This window comes from Microplitis demolitor, chromosome 9 (genome assembly GCF_026212275.2).
Source record: "Microplitis demolitor isolate Queensland-Clemson2020A chromosome 9, iyMicDemo2.1a, whole genome shotgun sequence".
Classification (NCBI taxonomy): Eukaryota; Metazoa; Arthropoda; class Insecta; order Hymenoptera; family Braconidae; genus Microplitis; species Microplitis demolitor.
The window spans coordinates 2,173,444-2,189,757 of NC_068553.1; the positions used below are offsets into that span (position 1 = coordinate 2,173,444).

The 16,314-nt window shown below is 25.0% G+C and overlaps 2 protein-coding genes across 5 annotated transcripts in view; both read left to right on the forward strand.

Moving 5' to 3' along the window:
* On the forward strand, positions 1-5,621 carry LOC103575638 (uncharacterized). 3 transcript variants are annotated; one of them, XM_014442233.2, is made up of 5 exons: positions 1-190; positions 1,636-1,750; positions 2,136-2,252; positions 3,247-3,809; positions 4,405-5,621. In XM_014442233.2, exons 2-5 carry the CDS (start codon positions 1,640-1,642, stop codon positions 4,880-4,882), a joined length of 1,269 nt encoding a protein of 422 aa, XP_014297719.1. In that variant the 5' UTR covers positions 1-190; positions 1,636-1,639; the 3' UTR covers positions 4,883-5,621. The 3 variants fall into 3 exon arrangements, with proteins under 3 accessions (XP_014297719.1, XP_008553714.1, XP_053597763.1); XM_008555492.2 differs by lacking the exon at positions 1-190 and having other exon boundaries at positions 1,668-1,750; positions 2,136-2,238; XM_053741788.1 differs by lacking the exons at positions 1-190; positions 1,636-1,750; positions 2,136-2,252 and adding an exon at positions 2,302-2,672.
* A 4,637-nt stretch (positions 5,622-10,258) lies between these two features.
* Positions 10,259-16,314, forward strand: part of LOC103577107 (putative mediator of RNA polymerase II transcription subunit 26) — a 32,673-nt gene continuing 26,617 nt past the window's right edge. The window contains exon 1 of one of the 2 annotated variants that reach the window (XM_053741846.1): positions 10,259-10,714. In XM_053741846.1, coding sequence (XP_053597821.1) covers positions 10,700-10,714 — 15 coding nt within the window. In that variant the 5' untranslated portion in view covers positions 10,259-10,699. Of the gene's footprint in view, positions 10,715-12,930; positions 12,955-16,314 lie in introns of those variants that run through there. The other variant, XM_053741847.1, reaches the window with a different exon arrangement.

A 16,314-nucleotide genomic window follows, 5' to 3' on the forward strand; every position in this document is an offset into this window, starting at 1 on the left:
TTTATATAATTATTAGGATTTTAATTAAGGGAGTGACGTAATAAAATTATTATTTTTATTAATTAAGGAAGTGAAGAAAAAAAATTTTTTTTACTGGGTTATGACTTAAATTATTTTTTTTTTAATTATTAGTGATAATTAAAAATTTTTTGAGCTAACCCGCGATTAAATCGTCCCCACCTCGCATCAGGTAATTATTATTTTTATTATTGTAATTAATTTTTTTTTTAATTAAATAAAAATAGAAAAAAAAATTTAATTGAACTTTTTGGCAGTAAAATTAAAAAAAAATTAAATATTTATGTAGATACTAGTAGAATTGATAAGAAGAAGTAGAAATAGGAGGAAAGGGATGAAGATCTTTTTTGTAGAGAATTTAATTTAGCACAAAAATGTAATCAATGATTTTTTTTGTGCGACTGATATTTAACGAGTTATTTTGTGAGAAAAGATTAAAAGTTTAAAAAATCTCGCGGGAAAAATAAATATTGGAGTGATTATAAATTTTGGTCTTAGCGATAAGTGATATATCTTTGGTAGCATTGGGAATTGACAAAAAGTCATAGAGACCTTTTTTGTAGGCAATTTGAAGGGCAACAAAAAAGGTGTCGTGTGTTTTTTATATATTTTTGATATTTAATGAGTTATTTTATTTTTAAGTTTTAAAAATCTAAATTTCGCGTGGGAGGAGAAATTTATTTGATAAATATTTAAACGCCGGTATCTTTTAAACGCTTTGAGATAAATTTAAACTGGTAAGGATCTTTTTTGTAGACAATTTAATTTTATGTAAAAAAGTATCAGTGACTTTTAATCGATAATAAATATTTAAAAAGTTACTGCGACTTAAATAAATAAAAATAAATTTTTTTATTTTTTATTTTAGTATTTATGTTTTTTTTATTTATTATTTTATTAATTATTAAATATTTTGACTGATGGTTTTTTTTGACAGTTTGATAAACTGAAAATTAATCAAATAATTAACAACCATAATTATTTTTTCAGTGTAATTAAAAAAAATAATTATTTTTCGTAAATTAATAATCTTATAGTTACAAACTTTTGAAATTAACTCATAAAATATCGATTGTACGTCAAAATTACTAAGGACCTTTTCTGTAGCCCTTCAAATTATCTACAAAAAAGGTCTCCGTGACTTTCACCATAAAACCATAAATTACCCTGATAATCGTAATAAATTATTTAAAAATACAATCACACTTTTTTGCTTCCATTAATTTTAAATAAATAATTAATTACCCATTAAAAAAAATTATTAAAATTACTAATAACGTTTTTTTTTAAATCCTTTAAATTATTTACTAAAAATATCTCAATAAATTTACCCCATAAAAATTAATTTTAAAAATTTATCATTTAAATTTTGCCGCTAAAATTCAAATCTAGTCTCCGTGATAATTAAACTTAATAATCGCTCTAGCTCGTTAAATATTAAAAATATCAAAAAGTTAATAGAGACCTTTTTTGTCCAGCATTAAATTCTCTACAAAAAAGGTCTTCATCACTTTTTACCTAAAATCGATATCTACCTAATTATTTAACAGTTACCAATTTTGTTTTATATCCTCCTCAATTAAACTTTAAAGTAATTAATGAATTAATTTTTCTAAGAGTTATGGAGTGTCCTGGGCCAGTTGAAAGTGGCCGAAACTTTCGTCTACTCTCAGAAGAAGAGTTACCTCAGCTCCTCGAGTTCCTCAATGGCTACTTACCCGAGTCTCTCAAGGTAATTATCTAAAATTTCAAAAAATTAAAAATTCCCGCGTATTTTAATTTTTTTAATTTTCGCGGGAAAATTAAAAAAAAGTCGTTTTTTTTTTTTAAATTTATCGACTGCGGTTTTTTTATTGACGTTCTTTTCGTGCATGCAGTGAAAAAAAAAAAGAGAAATAACTTTACGTGCAGTGAAATTCAACCTTGACCGTAAACCTTTTGTCCTTAGCATGCAGTAGTTTAATAATCATTAATAAATTCACTATGAATAAATTTTATCGCCTGTTAAATTACAATTTAATATTTTATTTATTTATTTTTTTTTTTTTCATGATTTAAAGAATTAAAAGTCTGAGTTTTTTATTTCTTATCGACTGATGATAATTTTCTTTTTGCAGTTCCACCAGACAGTATTGACGTACATTAATAATAAAGTATGGGATTTTTATTTTTACGTCGCTAATGATTGGCCTGAGGTGCCAGTGTGCTTACACTTTCCTGGTATGACACTATCGGTATGTTTTAAATTATTTTTTATTCTACAGTTTGATTGAGCAGGTGATTTCGTGAAGTTTGAGTACCCACATCGATATGTTTTGGCTACAAAAAAAAATTTCGAAAACAAAAATTTTTTTTTGGAAACGGAATTTCGTTTTTGGATTTTTGGTTTTAAAGATGATTTCTAAGGGGAAATTCATATAGTTTGAGTACCCAGAGTGCGGGGTTTGAATAGAAAAAATTTTCAGTATGAAAAAAATGAATTTTTGAATTTTTTAAAAAAATTAACAAATTTGAAAAATTTTTTTATTGTAATATAGGGTTGTGGGTACTCGTTTTAAGTGAAATTGTCAGTATTAGGATTATCATATTCGGTGCACTCTTAAAAATTTTTTATTTAAAAATAAATTTGTAAAAAATTCATGTTTTGCTTAATAGTAATTATTATTGCCGCTAATGAACATAGTGTGAAAAATGAACATGATCACTAAATTTGTCAACCAATTTCCGTTAATTTAAGTACCCACATCATAATATTTTGATAACATTAAAAATATGTAATTATCTTAATTACAATAATTAATTAATATCAATATTTTTTAAATATATTGTTGTTGGTACTTATTTTACGCGGAATTTCATCAACTTTCAATATATCATAGCCTTTATAACGTACAATGATTGGTATCGAAAAAAAACTCACTATTTACGACATTCGAGATTAAATCCTAAGAGTTTTTTTATTCTAATGAATACTAAATAAAAAATGAACATTCCTATCGCATTTGTGACTAAATTTCCTGTAATTTGAGTACCCACAACAATATATTTGAAAAATATCAAAATTGTCTAATTGTTGTAAACAATTAACAATTCATTAATTTTGATTGTTTTATAATGTATCGATGTGGGTACTCATTTTACACAGAATTCCGTCAACTTTAAGAATATCATATTTATTTTGATGTAAAAAAATTTCCCAATGAATAAATTTGAAAACTATGATTTCAGCCTCATGGTTTACTGTACGAAAGTTTTGGCGTTTATTGTCCGACGGATAAATTAGATAACTTGACACTGTTACGTGAAGAAGACATACTCATTGATTGGACAAAGCCATTATATATAAATTTCATTCATTGTGATATTGCTGATGAATTGTTTCGTCTTTACAACGATATTGGTACAATTGAACGTGTATTGGGCGATGTATGGGCGTACAAAAAATTCGACAATGAAAACAATGATGATGAATCGACGTCATTAATGGATGAATTGGACGAAAAATATGATAATCAACAGGAAATTAAACAATCAGATGAACAAGAACAAGATGTTGTTGAAGTATTGCCATTGAATAGTGAACATGCTGAAGGAATACACGAATTATATCCGGCCAATGATATGGAATGTCATGAATTATTTCTCAGGCTTATTAGAATCCTTCCAGCAGGTGGCGTTTTTGTAAACAATATTCTCGCTGCTTGGATGATACAATCTTATTATGGTGCTATGTTTTCCATGCAAACTAAACCAGAATATCGCCGTAAGGGTTACGGTACACGATTAGCGAGGTGTGTATTTTTTTTTAACATGAACAATAAAAGTTTTTTTTTTAATTTAATTTTAATAAATAATCGATTGTATAGTTGATTTCATGAGAAAATTTCCGCTACTTTGAGTACCCACATCGATAGTTTTTATTATAGTTGACCGGAAGTACAATTATGCAATCATATGAAACAATGAAAATTGTATTATTAGTTTTTTATTATAATGCATCGTTGTGGGTACTCATTCTACGCAGAATTTCATACCTAAAAAAATATATATATTTTACAAAAAAAAAAAATTTTTTTTGGATTTTGAAAATTTTTATTTTTGTTTATGATCTTTTAATGTCGACTTATGATTCGCATTGAATTCCTAAGACAATTTCCGTTAGTTTGAGTACCCACATCATTATATTTCGGAAAAGTTAACCGGAAATACAAAATGGCGGTTTTTTAATATTATCAAAACGGCCAAAAAACATAAAATTTTCATATAGTCTTGTTGGTACTCATTTTACGTAGAATTTTGTCTACTATTTAAAAATCGTAGTGATTTTTTAAAACAGTTTTTATTTTGGCCGCTAGAACGAGAATTAATGAGAGTTTATTTTTTTAGGTTTCTAACAAAAGTAGTATCCGATCGTGGTTACATTCCATTCGTAGTTATACGTCCCGAAAACGAAGCTAGTCAAAGTTTATACAAAAAATTAGGCTTCCATAGGTTATATCAAACAGTAAGAGCGACCATGATTCCACATGGATGGGAAGAAGAGACGGTGGGAATAGTCGAGGAACTGGACCAAGTACAAAAAACTGATAGTGATTGTGAAAAATTTGATATTTTACGTAAATTGAGAATCGAAGAGCGTGTTATTGATGCATTTACTAGTGAAAATGATGAACAAACTGTTGTACCGACCGTCGGTCAAGACGATGATGATAACACGATACTAGATACGTCTGAGTCACCTAAAGATGATGATGATAATGAATTAGAAGGTGAGAATGGTTATGGAAAATGTCACGATGAAGTTCTTGAACCGATTGACGAAAATGTTGAAGACAAAATTACGGATGATTGTGATAGTGGTTAAAATAATAGCTCTTTTAATTTAAAATTATAAAATTAATTCAAAACTTCTTTACTGACCCCAAAATCGGCTTACCGACTTCCGAATCTGCTTTGCCAATTTTCAAAATCTGCTTTATCGGTAATCGAAAGAAAAATCACCAGACAATTTTAATTACCGACCGTTCGATCTGTTTTCACTTGACACAGAACCCTGCTTTTTTTTTTACAGAAATCTGATTTCGTCTTACCAACGGATTTTTCTTCAATTTTATTAAAACTACTAAATATTTTTATAAAAAAAAAACTAAAATAAAATAAAAGTAATTTGTAAAAAAACAAAATAATAATAAAGAATTTTTGGGGATTTGATAACTATATCGACAGAACGTAGGAAATTTTTTTATATATAGATATAAAGAAGTAAAGAATAAATATAAAATAATAAAAATTACAGATAATTTTTTTACTTAAGTATTTAGTTGATTTTTAATTTCTTAACAAAAAATCTGTTTTACCGGCCGTGCGTTCTGTTGTATCGGCACTTAATTTACTCATTAATTTAAGTACAAAAATTATGTAAGAAATCTGTTGTACCGGCAAATTCAAAATAATCAAAATTTAAATTATGGACATTCTAGCTCTGTCGGTACAAATAGTTTTTTTACTCAAAAATTTTTAATAATTTTTTTTGTGCTCAAGACTTGATTTGAAAAATTATCTTTTACTTTACCGACACGTATTTTTTATCGACAGTATTTGAATATTTCTTAGTAGTTAAGTTTTTTCCATAAAAAACAATTAATTTAATTATTTAGCAATCGCTTACTTTAATTAGCTTCAAAATTTTTTTATCGGCACGAAACTTTTTAGTAAATTGCAATCAATAAAAATTCACTAGAATTAAAAAAATAATCATTGAAAATAACCAAAAATTCGTTTGTCGAAACTCAAATCTACTTTACCGACATATTAATTAATTAATTTTCTAATTAAAATCTTGACATCTTTTTTAAAGATTAATTACTTATATTTTAATAATTAATGTGATTAATTTTTTTGTTTAAATTCTCCACTGTCGGTAACGAGAAACTGTTTTACCGACACTGTAAATAAATTTTTTTTCTTTTTAATTTTTTTTATAATTATAAGTATATTTTGATCAGTATTGTCTGCTTTACCGGCCGTCTTTTTTACCGACTGTTGATTTTTTTATATTCACGAGATTCTGCGTTATTTAAAAAGCAAAATCGATCTCATATCATATCTTTTATTTAAATAAATAGGATAATAAAAAAAAATTGAAAGTAAATAGTGTAATTTTTTTTTAGAATCTTCTTAATTTTTTGTCTCACGCGCAAATTTCTAATTATTTTTTGTATTGTATTTTTTTTCATTTAATTGACCCGGGGGCCAGCTGTGATACATTTATCCAATCTACTTAATGTTCTTGATAAATAATAATTATTGAAATAAATAATTGAACAAAAATAATAATAAAGTTAAAAAAAAATAACAAAATACGTAGACAAAATAAAATAAAAAAACATGAAATTTTTCTAGTGTACTCATAAATAAATTATTAAATAAAAAATCATTAATGAAGCTTTAGTCATTTTTTTTTTTATTGTTAATCACTATTATTAATTATTCTTATATATTTTTTTCAATTTGACGATTAAAATTGTGCAAGATAAATATATGTTATGGGAGATTAAATATATTCATTTTTTACGAGTTACAAAAAAAATCAAGCACGTTAATTGGCTGGATTTTAACCTCTAGTAAAGTTTAAAATAAAAATTACCATTCTTATCGAGTTTGTGATAGAATTTCCTTTTGTTTGAGTACCCACAACAATATATTTTAAAAAATTAATAAAATTAGTTAATTAATGTCATTAATTACATCAATTAATTTTATCATTTTTCGAACATAGTGTTGTGGGTACTCATTCCACGGGAATTTTTATAAACTTTTCAAAAATCAATTTTTTTTTCTCTAAAAAAAATAAATAGTCAGAAAATTCAAATAATTATGAACAATTACGATTTCTTGTCCCAGTCAATTGCTTGTTAGAAATAAATATTTTTAATGAATTTGTGACGCAATTCCATTTGATTTGAGTACCCACAACCCTATACTTGGAAATCTCAAAAATATGTAATTATTTTGAGTAATTAAAATAATGAATTTTGAAATTTTCTAAATATAGTCTTGTGGGTACTCATTTTACTCAGAATTTTATGGGGTTTAAGAAAATGCCTCTTGTTTATTTCTACAGACAAATTTCATTTAAAAAAATTAAATTATCGTATCTACGCTAATTTATAGTTTTATTGCATTTCTAATGGCATGCAATATAAAATAAATGTATTCTTAGAATTCTCAGTAAAATTTCCTCTAATTTAAGTACCCACATCAATATATTTAGATAACATTGAAAGTAAGTAATTTTTCAAAAATAAAAAAAAATTAATTTTTGAATTTTTTAAATACTTTATTGTGGGTACTCATTTTACTCAGAATTCAATTAGTATTCTTATAGGGCAAGTAATTAATTTCTATGATAAATTTAAGATCAAAATTTTACTGCAAATTAAACTTGTAATTAAAAAAAAAACGTCACAGAAAGCCATAGTAAAAAATTTTATTACCTACAACTTATGTCTCATCAAAATTCTGTAACACCTTCTTTTTAAAAGTTAGTTCCGCCAAAATTTTCCCGCGAATTTTTAAAATTTTCCTATTCCATTTTTCTTCAAACCTCTTTATCTCCGTTCCTATTAATCCTAGCCGATTTCACCCCATTACCAATCTTGTAGCTCTTCAAATTTCCTTTCCAAAATACCCCCATAACATATATTTATCTTCTATAGTTACTGAGAAAAATGTATTTTTTTTAAATCATTTTTTGAATGTAAATGAAGAAAAAAAAATGATTTTATAATGAAAATAAATGAAAAATTCCTCCCAGAACGCGTCAATTAGTGCATATAATTACTTATTCCCAATAATTAATAAATTAATTACCAAAAGCTTCCACTTGTTATTAAAAAAAATATAATAGAGCAAATAAATTTTAATTGCGTTAGTGGCCTAATTAAATTAAATAAAATATTTTAAAAAATAATTAATTACGTAATTAAATTTTACAATTGATATATTAATGAATTTAAAAAATTTAATTAATTTAATTAATTAATTAATAAATTATTAAAATCACTCTCTAAAAATTTTTACACACTTGCAATTTATCGCTTTGATTTAATTTTTTTTTTATTTAAATTAATTAAATTAATTAATTAAAAGTTATAAAAAATTGTAAAAATTAAAATTTAAATAACAATAAAAATGAAATGTATTTTTGTTCTTATTAATTGGTGGATAATTATTATTGTAATTGTAATTTATTAATTTAATTAAAATAAATAAAAAATAAAATTAATTTTATTTGGGTTTTTGTTATTTTTCATGGAAATGCGGATAACGAGGTAAGGAAAGAAGATAGAGGAAAAGTAAATGAGAGCTTTTTTGTAGAGTGGAAAATTTCCTGTAAAAAAGGTCATGGTGAATTTTAGAGAAAAGTCGATATTTTAAGCTCTAGAAGAGTTTGAAGGTTTAGAGTTTATTTTTAATTGGATCGTTGTCAGAAAATTGGGTTAGTTTTTTTTAAACTTTCAATATCTTTGTAAATATGAGGAATTTAAAAAAATTCTTAAGGACTTTTTTTGTAGCCCTTTAAATTTCCTACAAAAAAGTTAAATATAATTTTTTTCTAAATGTCATATTTCGAGCTCTAGAAGATTTTAAACTTTTAGGAGTTAAAATTATGACAAAAAAATTAAGTTAGTATTTTTTTAAACTCTAAATATTTTTGTAAATATCAGGAATTTCACAAAATTTATAAGGACCTTTTTTGTAGCCCTTTAAATTTCCGACAAAAAAGTTCTCTATGACTTTTTTCCAAGTCCCATATTTTAAGCTCTATAACATTTTAAACTTTTATAATCAATGAAAATTAGAACCATGTCAAAAAATTGGGTTACAATTTTTTTAAATATCAATATCTTTGTAAATATCAGGAATTTCACAAAATTTATATAGACCTTTTTTGTAGCGCTTTAAATTTTCTATAAAAAAGTCCTTTATGACTTCTTTCTATGTCTCATATTTTAAGCTCTATAGCATTTTAAACTTTTATAATCAATCAAAATTACAACAGTATCAAAAAATTAGTATTTTTTTTAAACTCCATATATCTTCGTAAATATCAAAAATATCAAAAAACTCCCCAATACCTTTTTTGTACCCCTTTAAATTCTCTACAAAAAAGTATCTTTTGATTTTTTACATAAAATCAATATTCTAAGCTCTAAAACCATTTGAATCATTACCACAATATATAATTTCAAAAAATCCCAAAATTGACATCTAAAATTTTGATAATTAAAAAAAAAAAATTTTAAACCCTAGTAAACAACTCTATTATCAAAAAATTATATATCCCATTAAAAAAAAAAATACAAAAAAAACAATTAAAAAAAAAAAAAAAAAAATACTATTTTCTAAAAGTGCACCTTCAATTGTCAAAAAAAAAAAAACGAAACAAGAAAAACAAAACAATTAACTAAAACAAACAATTAAATGCCCACTAAATAATAACAATCAATATCAAATAAAAAAAAAAAAAAATACTATTTTCCAAAAGTGCACCTTCAATTGTCAAAAAAAAAAAACGAAACAAGAAAAACAAAACAATTAACTAAAACAAACAATTAAATACCCACTAAATAATAACAATTAATATCAAATAAAAGAAAAAAAAAAAAAACTATTTTCCAAAAGTGCACCTTCAATTGTCAAAAAAAAAAAAAACGAAACAAGAAAAACAAAACAATTAACTAAAACAAACAATTAAATACCCACTAAATAATAACAATCAATATCAAATAAAAAAAAAAAAAAAATACTATTTTCTAAAAGTGCACCTTCAATTGTCAAAAAAAAAAAAAACGAAACAAGAAAAACAAAACAATTAACTAAAACAAACAATTAAATGCCCACTAAATAATAACAATCAATATCAAATAAAAAAAAAAAAAAAAAGAAAAGAAAAGAAAAAAAAAAAAGAAAAACAATAACATCCTTCAATTCGTATAATTTCGTTAAAATTCGATAACATTCGTACATATTCGGAAATATTAACAAACTTTACTATAGATTAATATACCCACTCATATATATTCATACATATATGCTTACATATACATACACACACATATATACATATATATATACACCAAACTTATACTAAAATATGAGAAGGTAGTGGGGGTATAGAAGCACGTTCGGGTTTGGACTAGCAGACTAGTGAGTAGTAAACTCTTCAGTATCTCGCTTGGCAGCGTTAGAGTTAACGTTCACACTCGTGTTCGCGCTCATTCATTTAAAAAAAAAAAAAATATAAATTTTACCGACTCTATCTCATTCTAAAAAATTTTTTCTCTATCCATGCCTAGTGTGTCTGTTACTTTTTATCTCTCTTCTCCAAAGTGACGTCACATAATTGGAGTAAATACAAAGTAGTTCTATGGAACAGTGGCGTGCGCGTTATCATTATTCATTTTATTAACAAAACATATTTTATTTAAAAAAAAAAAAAAAAAAAAAAAAAAAAAATAATTAATTAATTTAATAATTTTAATTAATAATTAATGAGTGAAGTGTAGTGTAAAAACTTTAATTAAAAAAAAAAAATTTTTTTTTTTTTTTGAAAATTAATTATTGATAATTAATTACTAATGATTGTGAAAAATAATTGTGATTTTTATTTATTGCAATGGATAAAATAGAGGTAAGTTTTAAAAAAAAAAAATTTTTATATATATATATATATATATATATATATATATGTATTTATATATAAATTGATTAAATGATATTTAGATTGAATTTTCGGATGGCTTTGTCTTACACGTCGACGAGAGGTAGAAGGGGCGACAAAATATATATTTAGTGGGTGGGGGTAAGAAGGGGAGGCGGGAACGAGAGCGGGTTTAAAAGTATCTAGCTCGTTTGCACTCGCGCGCATTTGTGAGTACGTGGGTAAAAGAGAGAGAAGGAATTAGTTGATGTGTGAGTGCGTGCGCAGGTGAAGAGTAGTAGGGGGAGGGGGAGAAGAGGGGATAATTGAATTTTTTGTTTTGTTTAAATATTTGAATTGTTGTTAATTAATTTTTTTTTTTGAGAAAATTATTTTGAAAAAAATAATGTTTTTAAATGAAGTTATGAATTACTGTGGGTGAAAATAAAATTTTGGAAAATAAAAAAATTGAGGGAGTTTTTGAATAGGGAAGGGAAAGACGAGTAGAATGAGTACCCAGATGACTATGATAGGAAAAGTTTGTAACATGTTGTAATTGTTAATTACATGTGTGGAATAATTAATTAATTTTTGGAAATTAAATACTGGGATGTGGGTACTTGAATGAGAGGAAATTTTGTGGGGAAGATGGTTCCAGTTTGTTTTTATTTTAGAGGAATTTTTAAAATAAGTCATTGGAGTCGGAGGGCTTGAGTAAGAGATTATTGATTATTTTGATGATTTTTTTATTTCTGATGAGTAGGATTGAAAGAAATTTTGTGAGACGAGAGATTTTTTTATTTTTATTTTATTGTAAAAAATGGATATTTATGGCTGATTACTTTTAGTTTAATGATTAGGAGTTTAAATGACGTCGGTTGGAAAGTTGATGGAGAGACGCGTGGAATGAGTACCGACAAGGCTATATTTCGAGGGGGGCGTGATTGCTTAATTTGATTGTTAATTAATTGTCTATTGAACAGCTACTTGTTATTTGGGAGTTATTGGTTAGAATATATTGATGCGAGTACTCGTTTTACTCACACCCACATCCTTGGATCATAAAATTTACACTTTTTTAAAAAAATTAATTTTATTACAAAAAATATTTTTGCAACATCATTTTAGAGTCACGGAAATATATCGATGTGGGTACTCAAGCAAGAGGAAATTTCTTAGAAAAATTAATTACACAAGTCAGCATTCTATTAAATTAAAAGAAAAATTATTATTATTATTAATTTTGAGAAAATATTTTTTTGGACAAAAATAAATTTGATATATGAGTCACGGATGAAATAACGAGTAAAACGAGTACCCACAACGTTGTGTTGTGATATTATGTTTGTTATAAAATTCATATGTTAACTCATTGTTTACAATTCGCGGTTCAGTACTTTGTAAGCTCTTGTTTTAAATATATCGATGTGGGTACTCATTTGAGTCGCAATAGTCTCCTCTGTCACTCAAAAATATTATTTTTTATAAAAAAAATTAGTTTATTAAAAATAATTATAATTAATACCTTCTAATTATTTTTATTTTCATTTTTTTTTTTTATCAAAAAATAATTATCATTTTTTTAAAGTTCATTAAATTCCCGTTTGAATGAGTACCCACAACCCTATACTCCAACCATAAATAATTACTCGTCTCTATTTGTCAATTAATTATTTATAACAACCGCCATTTTATATCAAATACATTCCATCTAAATAAATCGATGTCGCAACTCAAACTTCTGTGAATTCTCTCACCAATCCAATGCAAACATTCACTTTACAAAAATACTTTTTTTAAAAAAATAATTAATTAATTAACATGTTAACTCATTGTTTATAATTCCTCTTTAGTACTTTTGTAGCTCTTTTCCCAAATATATTGATGTGGGTACTCATTTTACTCGATTTTATCTCTTCTGTCACTTAAAAATACTTTTTTTTTTAAAAAAAAATCCGTTTGCTAAAAATAATTATATTTATTATTATTGATAATTTAATAAAAAAAGTTATAATTTATTTAGATGATAAATGTATATATTTTATATATATATACTTATCAACTCTCACCAACTTGTGATTGTATTCGTTCTAGACCCACGGACTTGTAATAATAATAATATACTCATACATTTCCTTCCTTTATATATGTATACATATATATATGTACGTATATATATATGAAGTGGGGATGGAGTTTAGTCTCACGAGAGATCAAACACGAGCATGCAAGTAATTTTATTTTTATCATTTTTTTGTGGATTTTACATATAAATACGTTGTGATAAATTTTAAATTTTCATTAATTTAAAATTTTATTGGTTATAACTTTTAAAATATGTATGATAAATATATACAATATATGATCGTTGAAAAGGAAATTTAATAAGCTATAAATTTTGTATCTTAAAAAAAGTCAAAAAAATCAATTGTTTAAAAGTTATAACGTTTTAAACCTTTTTAAATTACTTTTGTTTTTTTTAAAAGCTTCAAATGGCCGTATCTTTAAAACTATTGATTTTATGACTTTTTCCATAGATATCAAAGTTGTAGAGCGGAAATTTTCCTATCCGATTACCGCCTAGTTTATTTTTAAAAAATTTTTTTTATAGTTTAGTTTAAAAAATTAATTTTTTAAACCGATTAAAGTTTAAATTTTTATTTTTCGATTATTTCAAGGAGTAATTTATATAAATGCATGTTGTTGGTAGTCATTGGAAAGGGGATTGAATTTCCTACAATTTTTGATTGGAAATTTTTTTTCTAAAACCGTTTGTTTAAAAGTTAGAGGCCTCAGAAGTGATTTTTAAAAATTAATGATAAATTTACCCAGTTTTTATCTTCAAAGGCTTGTATTTAAATAACTATTGATTTAACGATAATTTTCATAGACGTTAAAGTTGTAGAGAATTAAATTACCTTTCTAATGACCACCTTTAAAATCTCATTATTTTTATTATTCACTGAGATATATTCAATTTAAAATTAATTGTTATCTTTATCTTTGATTTTCAGTTTTCAGTTTATTAATTTTTTAAATTAAATATTAATAATAATAGTTACCGAGTTAAAGAAAAAATAATTTTCACTCAAATAAAAAAAAATGTAAAATTTATTTTTAAATTATACACCGGGTGGGTCGGAGAGAGGGGAAAGTAATAGGGGGTGGAGCTGAGCGAGGGAGAAAAAAAAATTAACGAGGGTGAGGGTTGACATAAAAAAAAATAAATAAAATGAAATGTAACATTTGCTACAAAAATAATGAACAATTTTTTTCAACATTTTAATTATCTATTATCATGATTTATTACGATCATAATAATTTCTATAGCAAAGAAATTTATAAATTTTTTAAACTTCAGATTTCTTCATAATTATTTTTCAAAAATTAAAAGCATGGTAGAGTTTCAAGAAGTAAATTCAATTATCTACAATTTTTGACGTCATAAATTTTTTCTTAAACTCAATAGTTTACGAGATACAGTCACTTGAACAAATTTAGAAAATTTGAGGGTTAAAAATGAATTTGAATGGTTTAAAAGCCTTTAGCTTTTGAAATATTGATGATAGGAAATTTTTTAAAGAGACAAGAATTGTAGCCCTTTAAATTTCCTTTCTAATGATGTACTATAAGTGGTATTTACTTTATAAATTTAATAAATTATAAGTATTTGAAGTCGATTTAAAAGTTTTTATGTCGAATTTATTTCTTGATAACATGAACTAGAACAACATGAACAACAATAACAACAACAATTATAGTAACAATAACAAAAATATAAACGACAACGAATATGACGGCAACAAAAACAACAGGAGCAACGATAACAACAATAAGATAAACAACAAAAATAACAACAGTAATTACATCAGCTAGATAAACAACAGTAATAATTAAAGTAATAATAATAACACCAAAAACATTAATGAGAACGACATGAACAACAACAACAACAACAACAACAACAAAAACAGGAACAATAGCAGCAACAAGAACAAAAACGAGAACAACAACAACGACAGAAACAATGTCAATGAAAATAACAACAACAAAAACGTGAACAACAGCAATAACAAAAACATAAACAACCGCAACAACAAGAACAAAAGGTGAACAACAACAACAAAAACATGAACAACAGCAACAACAACATGAACAACAGCAACAACAACAACCAAAATAACAACGTGAACAACAACAACAACAAAAACATGAACAACAGCAACAACAAGAACAATAGCAACAATAAAATCAAAAAAGTGAGCAACAACAACAAAAACATGAATAACAGCAACAACAAAAACAAAAATGTGAACAACAACAACGACAAAAACAATGTCAATGACAATACCAACAACAACAACAAAAACATGAACAACAGCAATAACAAAAACATAAACAACCGCAACAACAAGAACAAAAACGTGAACATGAACAACAACAATAGCAATAACAAGAACATGAACAACAGCAACAACAAAAACATGAACAACAGCAACAACAACGTGAACAGTAACAACAACAACAACAACAACAACATGAACAACAGCAAGAACAAAAACATAAACGTGAACAACAACAACAAAAACATAAACAACAGCAACAACAAAAACAAAAATGTGAACAACAACAACAACGACGGAAATAATGTCAATGACAATACCAACAACAACAACAAAAACATGAACAACAGCAATAACAAAAACATAAACAACCGCAACAACAAGAACAAAAACGTGAACAACAACAATAGTAATAACAAGAACATGAACAACAGCAACAACAAAAACATGAACAACAACAACAACAACAAAAACAACAAAAACATGAATAACAGAACAACAAGAACAATGGCAACAACAAAAACAAAACGTGAACAACAATTACAAAAACATGAATAACATCAACAACAACAGTACTAACGCCAACGTCACTACAGCAAGAACAACAAAACCATGAACAACAGCAACAACAGAAACATGAACCGAAATAACAACAATAATAATACTAATATATAGTAATAGACAATATTAATAATAATAAAGAACAATTGGTAAATTATAAAATTAGCATTAATTGATAAATAAATCAATATCATAAATGCGTAATTACTATTAATGTTTTTGCATTCGTTGAAGCATTAGTATATAGTATATATATACATATCCGTATATATTTTCATGTACATAAATTTATGTATGAGCAAGCAAAAGAGAATTAAATGAATACATTTTATATGCTTGTGTGCTTAGTTATACATATATATATATATATATATATGTCTGTGTATATGGATGAGTATATAAACGAGTTTGAGTATACAAATAAAAGTTAAATATCTGTTGCAATATTTTTATTTATTTAAGTCTTTAAAGTTATTTATTTATTTAAATGAATTTTTATAAAATAAATTACATTAATTTGTTTATGTTTACTTATATTTTATTTAATTATTAAAAAAACGTAGTTTTTTAAAATCTAAGTTTTATAATTTCAGTCATGATTTATTTTATTTCGTGACTAAATTTGACTGGAAATTTTTTAAAATTGAAGATATATATTTTTAGAACTTGGTAATAATTATTATTGTT

Excerpts from the sequence above, each read along its gene's own strand:
- LOC103575638 (XM_014442233.2), top strand. The coding sequence starts at position 1,640 with ATGGAGTGTCCTGGGCCAGTTGAAAGTGGCCGAAACTTTCGTCTACTC. Across the intron at positions 2,253-3,246 it reads TTCCTGGTATGACACTATCG|CCTCATGGTTTACTGTACGA; the intron begins GTATGTTTTAAA and ends CTATGATTTCAG. Across the intron at positions 3,810-4,404 it reads TACGGTACACGATTAGCGAG|GTTTCTAACAAAAGTAGTAT; the intron begins GTGTGTATTTTT and ends TTATTTTTTTAG.